The following is a 15,292-nucleotide window of genomic DNA, read 5'->3' on the forward strand; positions in this document are numbered from 1 at the left end:
TTATCACATGATGTGTTTATATGGCACAAAAGAATGTTGCATGATGTAACATTACATGATAATTTGGTCAGGACATCCGGCGAAATTCATAGTCAGGATTTGAATTGAAAGAGCTAAAAAGTTCGATGGCTTGATTGCACTAAATTTAAATTTTAAAAAAATAAAAATCTTTAAATAATTTAGAATTTTTTTTCAATTATTCCGAAAATAAAAAAATATAGCCAATTTTTGGGCGCAAATGTGACATGAAGGGAGATAAATGATGCAGTGTATTAGGGTGTAGAAATTTTATTTCTATTTAATTTCTTAATTCATTACTTAATCATATCATTTTCAACTTGTCTATTTTTTTTATTTTTTTTCAAATTTACTTCCTAGAATGTACGGCAAGCCTAAAGTGAGGACGAGCGGAAATAGCATGACCAATGTTACCCATCAAAAGATGCAATTGCTATAAAGAGATAGCCTCTTAATCCATTTGATGGCGGTAGTAGAATAACCTTCAAGCATAGATTTGGAGCCATTTGAAGTATGATCGTTTTTCCTCCATCCCTCAAGCAACCATTCATTTTTTCAAATAGCATGTTAAAGTCCATCATTCACAGCATTACTTCAAGATAGAGCTAATTACTAGCCTTAACCATGATCCCTAGCTCAAAGGAGATATTCCTCTTTAAAGCAACATCTAAGTCATAGGACCAACGAAGAAGATGGACTTATTAGTGTCAATATTTTGAAAGATTTAGGCAATGGAAAAATTTGATCCTCCTCAACCACCAACAACAAATTGCCAGCGAAAAGATGTGAATCCACGAAACCATTGGTACCAGGTTGGTACACTTCACACTCTTTTGGAAAATTTTAAGACATATAAGCCTGATAAAAAAATTGTTGAGAGGACAAACTCAAACATCTACCAAAAAAAAAAGACTTCACCAACTTAATTTGCTGGCATTATCATCATTTTATCATCATTAGTACAATGTAAAACTACCAACAAATGTTATCAGCTTTACAAACTAGCCTCTACAAATATGTAACCTGGGCTAAAAAAAAAAATACTGGCATCCTATGTAGCACCATTACAATTCAGAATTTCATCAAAAAAACTAGCCAAGAGATATTTTTTAAATTTTTTAGTCCATGAGTCCTCACATACTTTTCTATTTAAGTTTTGATATTTTTATAAGATTAAAAGTTTAAATTCATTTAAATCTAAATACAAGCATAATTAACTTTTTTTTTTTTAATTCATATAAATTTAAGCCAAAGTTGCTCTGATATTATTTATGATCGTCTAAGATCTCACCTAAAAAAACACTGCGGGCCTGCAGGCAGCTGCCGTGCCCGCGGAGCCACTTCCGAGAATCCGAGGCTTCGGAGATCGAGGCCTGGCCGGGTTGGGTCAAGCAAAAAGGCTACCGTTTTATCTCCGAAAAACCGGCGCATGTCTATATGTTCCGTCTGGGCGGAGTCTCGTCCTTCCCCCTTCCCTTCGCGGGCCGGCTTTTCTTCTCCCCTCTCTTTTCCCTTCCTCCTCTCGCTTCCCATCTCTTCGCGAGGCCTAACCCTAGCGTCTCGATCTCCTCCACCTCGGCGGCGTCCATGGCGGCCCCTCCCGTGGCCAAGAAGGCGAGGCACGAGATGGAGATGTTCGGCGACGTCCGGGTCGACAACTACTACTGGCTCCGCGACGACTCCCGCTCCAACCCCGATGTTCTCTCCCACCTCAAGGCCGAGAACGCCTACACCGATCTCATGATGTCCGGTGAGCTCTAGGGTTTTTGCGATCATTGCACCTATTCTCCTTTTTCTTTGCCGAAATTGCACCTATCCTCCTTCGCTTTTTCATGTCGTTGAATGCCCGAGTTTTGTGGGGTTTTTTTGAGATGGGGAAGTGCAAATTTTGGGGTTCTAGTTGTGTGAATTTTAGATTTACTCGCTGGGATATGATGTTATGGAAGAACGTTAAGAGTTCTTGTCGTTGAATGGGACACTTGCTAGAGTGCCTTAGTTCTTTCAAAATGGGATCTCTATGTAAAAGATTAAGATTGTAACAAGGGAAAAAAAACTTACAATACCTCATTAGCATTTGAGTTGTTTATCTATCGTTATTAAAATCATCTTTTGATTGAACGAGAATGATCTAATAATGATCAATGGATCTGAGTATCGCTCTTCATCTGATAGATCAAGGCTTGCTTTGATTAGCTAGTTAGTCAGTTTGATGAGAATGTATTGGAAGTCTGAAAGGTGATGACTTCAAGTTGACTTAGGGTAAAACAATTTGATCTTTGTTGACAAACCCTGATAGGCCCCAGGCCTTTATTACTGGAGATAACTCCAAAACACAATCTTTTTGGCTGGCTATTATTGTTTTGTATCTTACAAGCTGTTGCTTGTTTGGAAGTAGGGAAAAAAGTTATAATCTCATCAAGGGCTAGATTTTGTTATGCATTATTGTTTTTCCCCAGTTTTCTTTGGGATAGATATGCTGATGTTTTCAAATTCTCTTTTAGATGTGAAGCAATTTGAGGATAAAATATATGCTGAGATAAGAGGAAGAATCAAAGAAGATGATATTTCTGCTCCTGTTCGAAGAGGGTCATATTACTACTATGAGAGAACATTGACGGGGAAGGAATATGTTCAGCATTGCAGGCGCCTTATTACAAATGATGGCCCTGCTTCTGTATTTGATGTTATGCCCACGGGACCGGAAGCATCTGAAGAGCATGTTATCTTGGATGAGAATATCAAGGCCCAAGGGCATGATTACTACAGTATCGGGGCTTTCAAAGTATATCCCTTGTATGCTTCCTATTTAAGTAATTATGTCATGGTTCTTTATTCTAGCATTTTCCATTCTTATATCCTGTGCTTTTCAGGTCAGCCCAAATAATAAGCTGGTAGCATATGCAGAAGACACTAAAGGTGATGAGATATATACTGTTTATGTCATTGATGCTGAGAATGGGACTCCTGTCGGTACAACCTTGAAGGAGGTGACATCAGACATTGAGTGGGCTGGTGATGACACCCTAATTTACATAACAATGGACGAGATTCTTCGGCCTGACAAGGTATATGCTACCTAGTTGCTATTATTCAGAAGTAATGCCAGCTTATGATTCATGTTAAACAACTTACTCATGTTTTATGACAGAAAGATCATCACATAGTTAACTGAGGTAATATTCTTATGAATATAAACTTGTTCTTGGATTAATAGATTGTTTCATGATGTTATATAGGAAGTTTCCTATCGTTAAGAGTTTCTGTCTCCATGTTAATATGTTGCTTTATGAAATTGGATAGCTTACCTTGAGCATCCATTGTCATCTTGCCAGTTGCTCTTTTTTAGTAAAGTTGTATTAGTATATAGGATCTAATGCATTACTTTAAGTGCAGTTGGCTTCTCTTAAATCAAGTAACTGTTGAATTGTTAGTCATATCTGATTAGCTCAGCTACATCAAACACCAGTTTATTTCTTAATGTGCTTCTCAATTGGTTTGCTTGATTGTGCTTTAGATAGTTTCTCTGATGTTTGGCAATACTAGTCAAAAATTTGGATACCAATAATTGTCTCGTCCTTACTCTTTGATCCATTAACAGACTTTTTGCTGTTTTTCCCTCTGTTTTATTGAAACTCATGGCATATTTTTATCTTTGTTGATTCTCATATACTACTCTTTCTCAGGTATGGTTACACAAGTTGGGGTCTGACCAGTCGAGCGACCATTGCCTTTATCATGAAAAGGATGACAAGTTCTCTCTTGACCTTCAAATTTCTGAAAGCAAGCAATATTTGTTTGTTGGGTCTGAAAGCAAAAATACACGGTCTATCTTTTACCTAGATGTTTCCAAAAAAGAAAGTGGGCTCATGACTTTGACACCTCGTGTATATGGTGTGGATATATCAGCTAGTCATCGTGGAAACCACTTTTTTATCAAGAGAAGAAGCGAGGAGTTCTATAATTCAGAATTGCTTGCATGCCCACTGGACAATGTATCTGAAACAAAAGTTCTGCTTCCTCATAGAGAAAGGTAGTGTGCGGAATGTTTGCTGGAGTTTTGTGTTGTGCATGTTTTGAATCTTCTTTTATTAATGTGTTTTGATTATTGTTTTCTTCAGTCTTTATATAGCATAGATATACCCTTATAGTTGACTTTTTAGTATGACTAATTCTAAGTAAGAGATATTTTAAAATGCTTGTCAAAACGATTTCTTATTATGAACATCATGAATGATTCAGAACTAGTACCTAGTTGTCCTATCGATTGTCTATGTATTCATGGAATAAAATGTTACTTGTTTTTCCACTAAAGTTTACTTTGAATATTCTCTTCAGCAGCTTTATCATCAGCTATGGGTTCAAATCTAAGAAAATTTCTAGATAATGTTCATTTTTGTGTTTTGAAAGATGCTCTGGGTGCTCGCCTAGGCGCTCATGTGTGTTAAGGAACCAACAGAGTGCCTGAACATGACCCAGGCGAGATGACATTAGTGTGGTGACTCCTAGGCAACAACCTCTCTAAAGTTAGGATTTGGTCTACAAAATGTCTTTTGTCTCCTTCAACAAATGAGTTTCTTTAATTTCATGTCAGGGGTATTTTCCAATGCAACATTATAAATGAAAAACTAAAAGCAATGAAAAAAAAAACCCCATGCCTGCTTTCTTTATTCACTTGGGTAATGGCTTGAAGCAAGATGCATCAGGGTCCAGGGTCTTGAGGGTACAGAGGTGAAAAAGAACAGAACTTGGCAATTTTAAACATAATGTACTGCCCTTCTCTTTCTATTTTATAAAAGCAGCCAGCCACCATCCATCTAACAGTTTTTGGCATTTCATTAGGGAACAATCCGACGAGACTAAAAAATTCAAATTTCATAAAAAATCCTGTAAATTTGAAAAAAATCAGAAATTGTTTGAAAAAATTAAATAAATAAAATTTTAGACATTAATATATTTAAAAATAATAAATGTATAAATAAACCTTATATTATATGGTTTGATGTAAGATTGTTTTCAAAACTATTAAAAAATTGAAGTAATTATATTTCAATCCAATAACAAAAATGATTTAAGGAAAAATAAACTTTTAAGATTTTCAAAATATGAGAAAGTAGGGCAGCTTTTAAGAAAAACAAGTAAGTGGTACAAACAGTAGTCGACAACCGAGTGAGACCCATTATTAATGATATTTTAGGATTCACTGTAAGCTAAAACATCCTGTTCTTTGTTGGAATTCATGTATTTTTATTTTTCTCCCCACTTCTCTCGGTCTTATTTCCAGTCTCCTTACCTTCTTTCCCACTTTGCACCCTGCTGTATCCACATTGCGAGTGGCAAATGGTATGGATCTCGTGATTTCTCCACGAAATTCATATATTTCGCAAATGTTATATGATCTGTTCATGAACCACTGGATAGTACGGAGATCCATATGGCCAGCTCCCTGGTGCAAGAGTAGCTTACGACTTTTTGAAAAAAGTCAGCGAATTCTGTGACTATGCAGGGGAGTCTTATGATGTTTATCGAACAATGTTTGACATTTTACCAATGGCATCTTTGCAAAACTTGATCAGAGATGTCGTATCATGCTTATGAAATTATGCTGTGGAAATGCTTGTGAGATTATACTATGCAATTTTTTTTTGATCTTCATAAACTTGTTTGGTATTTTTTTTCTTGTAACTATGGGCATTTGTGGTCCATTTCTCAATTCTTCCTCGTGTTGGTTTATTTAAAACGTATCTTCTTTGCTGCAGTTACTTTCTCGAAGAAGTCTCTAATAATTTAAAGTGTTACTTTCAAGAGCTTGATGAAGTTTAAACTCTTTCAGTGTGAAAATACAGGATTTCCAACTTTTTAATGATCATATTGCTGTGTATGAACGTGAAAATGGTTTACCTAAAGTAACTGTATATGGACTTCCAACCACTGGGGAATCAATTCTACAACTTCAGGGTGGCCGGACAATTGATTTTGTTGATCCTGTGTACTCGGTGGATTCTGAAGAATCAGAATTTTCTTCAAAAATCTTACGATTTTCTTATAGCTCTATGAGAACCCCACCATCTGTGTATGACTATGACATGAATACAGGCACATCTGTTTTGAAGAAGATTGAGAAGGTAAAGTGACCACATGTTTTATTTTCATTATGTTATATTCCTTTATACATGTTGTACGTGCTAATGAGGAATGAAGTTTTTGTGTACTAAAAAGATGATATTTGTTAACTTTGCAAATTCTAGAAAATCCTTCTCTTCATACAATTGATAACATCGACAGGGAAATAGATAACCTGTTTCTTTAATTTTTTTTAATCATAGAGAACATTTTTTTTGTATGAATAATTTCTTGTCAGCATTATGAATTTTGTATAATTCATTAAATATATCTGTGGAGGAGCAGTAGTAAACTGAATGTTGAGGCCATCATATTGTTCCGATATCTCACCACTGTTTGAGGTAAAAATGGCAAGATAAATAGATAATACTTTACTAGTTGTGTTTCTTGTTGTCTTATTCTAAGGCTTATTTTGCTTGCAAAACAAAATAAGACATCACTTGAGAATAAAAGGGAAACCATGGTTTATCTGTCATCTTTGCAAACATGATAGCCTCCAAGTTTGGCTACAGAAGCATTCCAAAGCCTTGTGCATTATACACAAGGCCTGCCATTTGCTATTACAACAGAAACTCTTTGAGCCTTCATCAATGAGACCTCTTGCCTCCAGATGTGAGATTCTCTACATATTCCTGCTTCTTTAATCAATGCACCCCGCTTAGTTTGATTCTGCTAAGAGAGAGGAAAAAGAAGCTTGCACCTGCTAAAATTGGGAGAATATGTATGAAGTAACTTAAGTGGTAGAAAAATCTCGACTTAGATGGGTGAATCACAGCTATCCCTGCTTCCTCTTATGTTCATCAGAGATCAGACATGTTCACTTCTAGTCTGCAGAATTCCAGAAATTTAAAATGGAACTACATGGAAGAAAAATGCCTTAAAGAATCGGGAGCATTAGAAATAAAATCCAAAGAAAAATTCAGATTGAGCATATCTAGAAAGAAGTGTTACTTGTACAGTTGTAGGGACCCAGCTCATGGTTGCGACTGGAAGTGCATGAACTATACTAAATAGATAATGGGTTTATCTGTAAAAAGCTCCTCACTTATGGCATTTTCCATTTTTTTTTAAATTTCTTATCTTAATGCTTCAGATATAATTGATGTACTTTGCAACTGGTTGTTTTTAGACTTCTTGCTGTTTCTGAATTTGCTGCTATGTAGAACATTGCATCAGCACTGAGCATCAGTATATTGTTATGTGCTTTTCCCTTCTATGTTAGTATTATCCTGTTATTGTTGTTAATAAAAAAGTATGCCATATTAAATTTTAAATTGTGCTTTCATCCCTTATTTTTTTGTTACTTTCTGCTTGGTACAATAATACCGACTTTCCACTCTGCCTTCATACTAGAGTTAATTGATCAATCTTTCCTTTGTCTATACCCAGGTATTAGGTGGTTTTGATGCATCAAATTATGTGACTGAAAGAAAGTGGGCAGTTGCGTCAGATGGTCCTCGAGTGCCAATTTCAATTGTTTACAGAAAGGATCTTGTAAAACTTGATGGGTCTGACCCTCTTCTACTTTATGGCTATGGTTCCTATGAGGTAATTTGCAATTATATCACCTATTTGATGGGTTTGATCCCTTGCTATTTTATGGTTACAATTCAGTTGTGGTACTTACTCCTGTAAAACAACTTGGATTTTCTATAACAAAAACATGTGGAAACTTCAATTTTGATTCTATGTTGTTTGAAAGATATGGATGCTCTCAATTGGTCTTGTTGAACCAGGGTGCTTCAGTAGTCAGCTACTGCATAACCTGTGTTTATGCTTGGCACTTCCATTTTGGTTTGTCTTTGGACCAAAGTGATGACAAGGTGACAACCTACGAGAGGGACCTCAAATTCTTGTCTTGGCAGATGGAGGTCAAATAAATAGTACAATTTCAAGAGGAAATTCCATCTTGTTTAATTTTTCCCCATTTTTTTGTTTTTCAATTTAGTTATGATATCCTATTGCGGATAATGATTAAAGAATGAAAGATCAGAACAAGATAATATCTTTTCTACATGGCTGAGGTCAGATTGAAATTCTGAGACTTTGGCTGTGAGAATATGCACCTTGAACAAGATAAAGTAGGTATAACTAATCCTCACTGGGCACCAATTTAAATTAACACTGTGGACGGTATACCATCTTGCCATGGGAATCCTTCTTATTTTAAAGAATTAAAGATCAGAAAATGGACAACTCACTGTAACATCTTTGGTATATTTAATGCAAACTGTTACATTTTTCTGCCCTGAACATTGTCATGTCTTGTTCATCCGATCCTTGTTCATTGATGCTAGTCAAGTTCACCATAGGCTTTTGGTTTGTGCAAAGATGGTAAAAAGTCTCATTATGAATGGAAGTTTAAGGAACTTATTTAGGCTATGTGATCGTTGCCTTTGTCATCAGCCATCATCTCCATCTTGTCAACTATGTAAAGCTTTTAGGCTTTAGCCTCATTAATGCTTTTTTTCCCTTTTTTTGTAATAACAGGCATGCATAGATCCCAGTTTCAAGGCTTCAAGGTTGTCTTTGGTAGACAGGGGCTTTATATTTGCAATAGCTCACATTCGTGGAGGAGGTGAAATGGGAAGACAGTGGTATGAAAATGGGAAGTTGTTGAAGAAAAAAAATACATTCACTGATTTCATCACATGTGCAGAGTATTTAATAGAAAATAAGTATTGTTCAAAAGAAAAAATATGCATTAATGGTAGGAGTGCAGGAGGCTTGCTGATGGGTGCTGTTGTAAACATGCGCCCTGATCTGTTCAGGGTAGCTGTGGCTGGAGTCCCATTTGTTGATGTACTGACTACCATGCTCGATCCAAGCATCCCATTAACTACATCTGAATGGGAGGTACTTACATTCCTACTACTAAGGTTTCCTCTTATGCATATTCTAGTAATTAGTCAAGTCCTATGCTCCAAAATCAAGCAAATATTTTTCATACTTTGTCTTGTGATAGCCAGCCATGATTGCAGGGTCTGGTTTTAATTTTTTTCTCTTTTGAGTTATATGGATTTTTGTATTTGGAGATGACCAGGAAAAAATTATGTATTTTCTCATTCTTTTGACTTTCTGTCATGCATGTGTTTATAGTTTTTTCAAGGTTTCATTGCATGAAATGAGTTTTATGTGATTGCCTGATTCCTTAATATCTTTGTAAATTCTCTGTGCAGGAATGGGGTGACCCACGAAAAGAGGAATTCTATTTCTATATGAAATCATATTCTCCAGTTGATAATGTGAGTGCTGATTAGCCTACTATCTTGTTTCACACATTTATTTGCAAGGCATTAGCATAAAGTCTTTTTTTTTTGTGGTCCTAGATGCTTAATATCTCTTTTTGATAGTGGGCCTTCGAGTCCTGCCTCATATTGCTTTCATATTGATTTAATAGACCATCAAAACTTTTTGGACTTAATTCTAGAAGAACTCCTTTTGTCTGCTAAATATTCATGATCTTTTCATTTAGCTGCTTTTCTTTCACGCTCTTGCATTAGCTTCTTTATCATTAGAACGTAGCACTTTGGAGTTTTCCAGCCTACAGCTTCTTATTTGAGTTGTCTGGAAAAGGTTATTGGAGAAGGCATTGAGGAAAGGGGTTTATTTGAAGGGCTTGTATACACGACCAGTAATATATAGTGGTGAAACACACTGAACTGGAGAGTAGTAAGCTCATTGTGAGCTGCAGGTAGTCATTGAAGCTACTGCAATATGAGCTTGTGGATTTTGGCTTATAAGCTGTTAAATGTTCGAAACATTGATTTGGGGCTAGCCTCAGCTCTCACCCACTTAATTTGCAGGATTTTTGCCTATACTATTTATACACATGTTATTGCACCTACTATGAGGATCCCACTCTGCTGCTAATTCTGCTGCTCCATAAATCACCATTATCCTTATTATTTTCTTCTTTATGTTCTGCTTCTATATTTGTTATCCACTTCTAAAAATTCTCCCGCCACCCCACACCCCCCCCCCCAAAAATATGATCTTTATGCACTTTATACACAATGATGAATCATTAGTTTTCATCTTACCTGCCTGTCTGCTCTAGGTTTGTACATCATACCACCCAGTTTGTCTCTATGCGAGTGTTTCTTTATTAATTCTGCAATTTGTATTTTCCTTCTATAGCTTGTCTATTTCAATATGAACTTGTAACATGTAATATAAGCTGATCATGACATTTGCGTGGCTATATCCTGCTTCTTCATGAGAAGTATCTGAAATTGATGCTCAATTTGGCTGCTTGGCAGATAAAAGCACAAAACTATCCCAACATTCTCGTAACAGCTGGTTTAAATGGTAAGTCAAACACCTAAGAGTGGGTAATGATAGGCTATCTCAAGGAATATCATGTAAATTTATTTGCATTGTGAAATATAGATCCCCGTGTTATGTACTCGGAACCTGCTAAGTTCGTTGCAAAGTTAAGGGAAATGAAGACTGATGACAATATGCTTCTATTTAAATGCGAACTTGGTGCTGGGCACTTCTCAAAGTCAGGAAGGTAATTATTTTAACAATTGCAGTTTCTTTGTAATACTGCACCTTTTGGATACAGCGGATAATCAAATCTGGTGGCAGCTTTTGTTCATATTTAGCAGAACTTGGACAAATTAGAGTGGAGAATTTCTGGGAGTAGGAAGTGGGAAATAATGGTATTTGACCAACAATGCAATTTAATCCAATAAATGAAATGCATATGGAGCTGGGTTCTCAGTTATGGGTACCATCAACTGTGCTTCGTATCAAGCAGCAGTTTAACCTGAACAATGTTTCCAATTACTGAGTTGTTGATGGAAATAAAGTAAAAATACGATCCACATTATGCACCCAAATGAAGTTTAATCTGAATATATAGACTATGTTTTGGTGCCAACATTATCCAGACACTTGGGTAGACAGTTCTGAGGCTGCACACATGTTGAGCTAGATTAGACATTCCATCAACTTGCAACACCCTTGCAAGACATGTTGTAGACAGGTCATGTGTCAAATAACATTTCCCAATTATTCCTTTTCAGGCTTAGGACGATAGCTAAATCAGCCTGCATTTGTTGGACTAACTCAACTGGGATTCATTCTGATTTTTTAAGCTTTTCTTCTTAAGTTTTCATACTTCTGACTTTATGTCAATTGGATGCAGATTTGAGAAACTGCAGGAGGATGCCTTCACCTATGCTTTCATCCTCAAGGCGTTAGGCATGGTTGCACCTACTTCTTCCTAGTTGACCATTTAAACGGCCCAGACAAATCATTAGTTTTTTTCCACATATGTACCATTTCTGTTGTTTCATTTCAAACATGAAATTTTATTGTTTTTAATTGTGGGCCTCAGAATGACTCCAATTGCTTTGATTTTTGGGTTTTTCTGACATGCATGTCAGACATAAATGCCTATTAAAGTTTCCATTGTTTACATCAGAAGTGAATTATTGGAGGGAATTGTGTAGATTTATGTCGCAAAGGTTGAAATATTTATGTTGCAATATTTCTGTTGCATTCCTTTAGCTATTAGTTCAGCCACTGGGAGCCTGCAAATATTCATGTTTCCCAATGGATATCAAGGGATTCTGCCTTTGCATGCGTATTTATCATTATTGTTTTTTTTTCTTTTTTTCAAGTATTTATCATATTTTCATATTGGTTATATGAAAGCATCTAGGTTTTCCCTTGGTTTATCTCAAATGAGTACTCATTCGAGGGTTGCATGACTTCCGTATTAGCTCTCGGCCAATTCTTGGCCTTCGATGGCATACAAACCGAACATTTGTGATTCGCATTCTAGGCTTATCACCTGAGGTCATACCGATAAATACTTTCTTTTCCTTGTTCACCTTTTTCTTCCAGGACATCACCTGTCTTTATGTTTAATACAATTTTTCTAAATCTGGCAGCAAGCATGAGGGGGCATGTAAGCCGAACTGAGTTTGATCTTGGCTTGAAGTTAATTTCGAGCTTGAATTCCAAGATCTTGATTTATTTACTTTTATTTCAAGCTCAGTTTAAACTTAATTTCGAACCAAGCTGAAAATAAGTCCACTTGTTTAGCTTGATAATCTTAAAAATATAGCAGAAATCAACTTGAGAATAAATCGAGCTTGATTAAAGCTTAAATAAATGCTTAATTTCAAGTCTTAATTCAAAAATTTTTTCAAGTTTAAATTAACATTTAAGTGATCCAATAGAAGAAAACATCAATTAAAACTTTAACCCAATGATATGTATTATGTATGAAATAAATTATGTATACATAATTTAAATATATTTGCACCTTATCAAGCCAAGCTTGATCAAGTTGAGTCGATTTTTCGTTTGATTTAAATTAGATTTTCTTTTGAGCCTGTTTTGGTGATTCAAGCTTGGTTTTTTGTTTAGCTTCAAATCAAGCTTGATTCGAGCTTTTTGGAAAACTAAGTACGAGCTGAACTCCAGCAGCTCAGTTTGTTTGACACCCCTGAGCGTTAATGTAGATATTGAATGTGGCTCAAACACGTAGATGAACATTTTATATATGCATAGATGAATAAAGTATGCACATTAACTTTCAGAAGGCAACAGGTTTGTTCCCCAATATTATCGGTATTTGCCCACTTGGATTTTGATGGTACTCTTCTATCATATTGTTACAAATTACAATTTTGAAAGAGATCGAAGATACTATTTTCATTTCAATTTCTTCATATATTTCTATTATCGTCTTTTTATACATTCTGGCAGTATCTCATTTACATATTACTAAGTAAAATGATTGATGGTAGCTAAGCACCGATGAAGCAAGTCAGAAACAAAACATGATAAACACCAATGAAGCAAATCAATAGCAAGATGTGATATTTTAATATCAGTCACAAAGCCGAATCCATCGTGTTTAGAGATTTAGTAAAAACAACCAAGGAACCACTTGTTCATGCGTTTTCATGTTTTTATTATTTGGTATAACGTTGTTGATTCCTCTGTATGGGATGCATTTCTTTTTTTTGCGTTCTTTTATTATGTTTCGCCTAAGAGTTTGACCTGGTGGACTTGTATAAATCCCTGTAATCATCAACTCTATACGTTCATGTTGCATCCATTTCGAAATTCGTAACAATTTTTTTTTCTGACGCATAGGTTTTACAAATTGCTATATCTAACACGGGATATAGCTTTCTCAATAAACATCTTATCTAATAAGAGAAGATTAGAACAAAAACAGACAAATATCGGTGAAGCAAAATAAATAAATTTAACATATAGCAAAATGAAAGCAGTATTGACAAATTTGAAGAGGCACCGATAAGTATGATTACACAAGAAGAATAAAGTTGTAAATCTTAGAAAAAGAAGAAAAATATCATCATGACACAATAGAAAAAATATCAATATGGCACAATAGAAAAATATATATCATTATTTTACTAGTATATTCTAAATAAATCAATACAAATCCAGCTATACGAGGTAGGGTGCATGCCTGCAGACAACCTCCCTATCTCTTGTGAAAAAGAAAAATAAAACCGTAAAAAAGAACGCGAAGAATAACTGAGCCTTCTATATGGAAATAGCACCTCCTCAGCTAAAAAATGGAAGAAGTAAATGAGATCAAAGCTTCAACTTAAACTTGCAGCTGCTTGATTTGATGCTAATCTTATTGCTCGCACTCAAACTATTCACCACCAGATTGCACCTGACTCTGAAGGTCATCTTCCACAGCTTGAGGCTTCCAAACTTCACCCTCACCGGCACATCACCTTTAAATAGCAGCGGTATCGTCCCGGTCTGCTGCTGCTGCTGCAACTCTGTAAGGATCTCGCTCCCCAGCTGGGTCTCTCCGGTGAGCGTGACATTCAGCACCGTCGTGTTCCGGTGGCCCTGATAGAACTCTGGGAAGCTCCCATTGCACAGGCTGCTATCCGTATACCACACGCTCAGATAGCTCCCATCCTCATAGTAGATGCCAATCTTCTTGTTTGGATTCCTCGCAGTGACAGTCACGTCGAAGCCGGCCCTCACAGTCATGTTATTGTCCACATCAAATGCTGAGATGCTGAGGCGGTCGACCGAGTACTTCGGTATCTTAGGATCGAAGATGAGGTACAGAATTCCAGCAGTGGCTGCAACAAGGATGATGAGGACGATGATGGTGAGGATGGTCCAGCACAAACACCTGCAGCAGCAGCTCCTCTTCTTCTTGGTTGGTTTTGCATGGGCTACCGGGATGGTGGTGCCTTGCGGCAATGGAGCTCGTTGATCGCCAGCGTCGCGCTTGGCGGACTGCGAGAAGTTGCCTGGTGCTGGGGGAGCTGATGGAGGTGGGGCTTCGACGTCCTCCGGATGAATTCTCTGGTGCTCAGCCATGCCTGAGGCCGAATCTTGGCCACCAAAAAGCTATACGTTGGCTACTATTGTTCTCCTATATGCTTCGGTTCTAACCTGAAGCCCTTGAGATCGATGGGAGGCTCATTTAAGCCCTGTGGACAGGCGCTTATATGGAGGGTTCCTGGATGAAGCCTGGAGGCTTCGGATTCTAGTTTTGTAGGCTGCCATGCTTGACCTTTTGTCCTTCTTTATGTTGTGGTAAGTTGCCGGGTGGTGGAAAATTATTGTGGTTGGTGGGGCCTCTACCTTCCCAGTTCCTTCCACCTAATTCAATCAATTGTTTAACTGAGAGCAAATGCTTTAGCCACAGTTGTGTGGAACGTGTTGTTTTAACAGGGTACGTCGCCCGTGTGTGATCTCAACACGCCAAATACGCCTACCGGAGGACGAAAACAGAGTTGATTTGTTCCCCTTGGAAGCTTCTTTTCTTGCTTGCATTCAAATTAAGCGCCCGATTTGACCGGAAACGGCATCCAAAGTGATTGGAGGCTGCCTCTAAATCGTGGCAGAATACTTGGTAAGAAAAAATTTCCGCCAATGAAATAAAGCTAGAGAGGTTTGGGGGAAAGAAGTTCTGGGTAAATAAACCATCAGTTGCTTGGCAAACTAGTCTTGCTCATCTTGTAGGCCGCAAAGTTTTGTTTTTTTTTTTGGGTCAAATGGTGACGATGGTTTTGTTGATTTGAGTTTCCAAAAGGGATAATTTGCCCTCTCTCTCTCTCTCTCTCTCTCTCTCTCTCTCTCTCTCTCTCTCCAATTTCAGTAGAGAGAATTTGTTTGCAAG

At 36.9% G+C, this 15,292-nt stretch overlaps 2 protein-coding genes across 2 annotated transcripts; one reads left to right on the plus strand and one right to left on the minus strand.

Moving 5' to 3' along the window:
- The first annotated feature begins 1,321 nt into the window (after positions 1–1,321).
- Positions 1,322–11,649, plus strand: LOC103716517 (protease 2). Its single transcript, XM_008804547.3, has 11 exons — positions 1,322–1,768; positions 2,520–2,800; positions 2,889–3,083; positions 3,702–4,048; positions 5,849–6,140; positions 7,528–7,686; positions 8,629–8,994; positions 9,318–9,383; positions 10,401–10,449; positions 10,531–10,654; positions 11,294–11,649. Exons 1-11 carry the CDS (start codon positions 1,456–1,458, stop codon positions 11,373–11,375), a joined length of 2,274 nt encoding a protein of 757 aa, XP_008802769.1. The 5' UTR covers positions 1,322–1,455; the 3' UTR covers positions 11,376–11,649.
- A 1,865-nt stretch (positions 11,650–13,514) lies between these two features.
- Positions 13,515–14,671, minus strand: LOC103716507 (NDR1/HIN1-like protein 6). Its single transcript, XM_008804536.3, has one exon. It carries the CDS (start codon positions 14,485–14,487, stop codon positions 13,732–13,734), a length of 756 nt encoding a protein of 251 aa, XP_008802758.1. The 5' UTR covers positions 14,488–14,671; the 3' UTR covers positions 13,515–13,731.
- Between the last annotated feature and the right edge of the window lie 621 nt (positions 14,672–15,292).

This window comes from Phoenix dactylifera, chromosome 17 (genome assembly GCF_009389715.1).
Source record: "Phoenix dactylifera cultivar Barhee BC4 chromosome 17, palm_55x_up_171113_PBpolish2nd_filt_p, whole genome shotgun sequence".
NCBI lineage: Eukaryota > Viridiplantae > Streptophyta > Magnoliopsida > Arecales > Arecaceae > Phoenix > Phoenix dactylifera.

What these genes read in the sequence shown, in the direction of transcription:
- LOC103716507 (XM_008804536.3), bottom strand. Translation starts at nt 14,487, where the DNA reads ATGGCTGAGCACCAGAGAATTCATCCGGAGGACGTCGAAGCCCCACCT.
- LOC103716517 (XM_008804547.3), top strand. Translation starts at nt 1,456, where the DNA reads ATGTTCCGTCTGGGCGGAGTCTCGTCCTTCCCCCTTCCCTTCGCGGGC. An exon ending in TAACTACATCTGAATGGGAG is followed by an intron (nt 8,995 to 9,317) that starts GTACTTACATTC and finishes TTCTCTGTGCAG; the next exon opens with GAATGGGGTGACCCACGAAA. An exon ending in CATATTCTCCAGTTGATAAT is followed by an intron (nt 9,384 to 10,400) that starts GTGAGTGCTGAT and finishes GCTGCTTGGCAG; the next exon opens with ATAAAAGCACAAAACTATCC.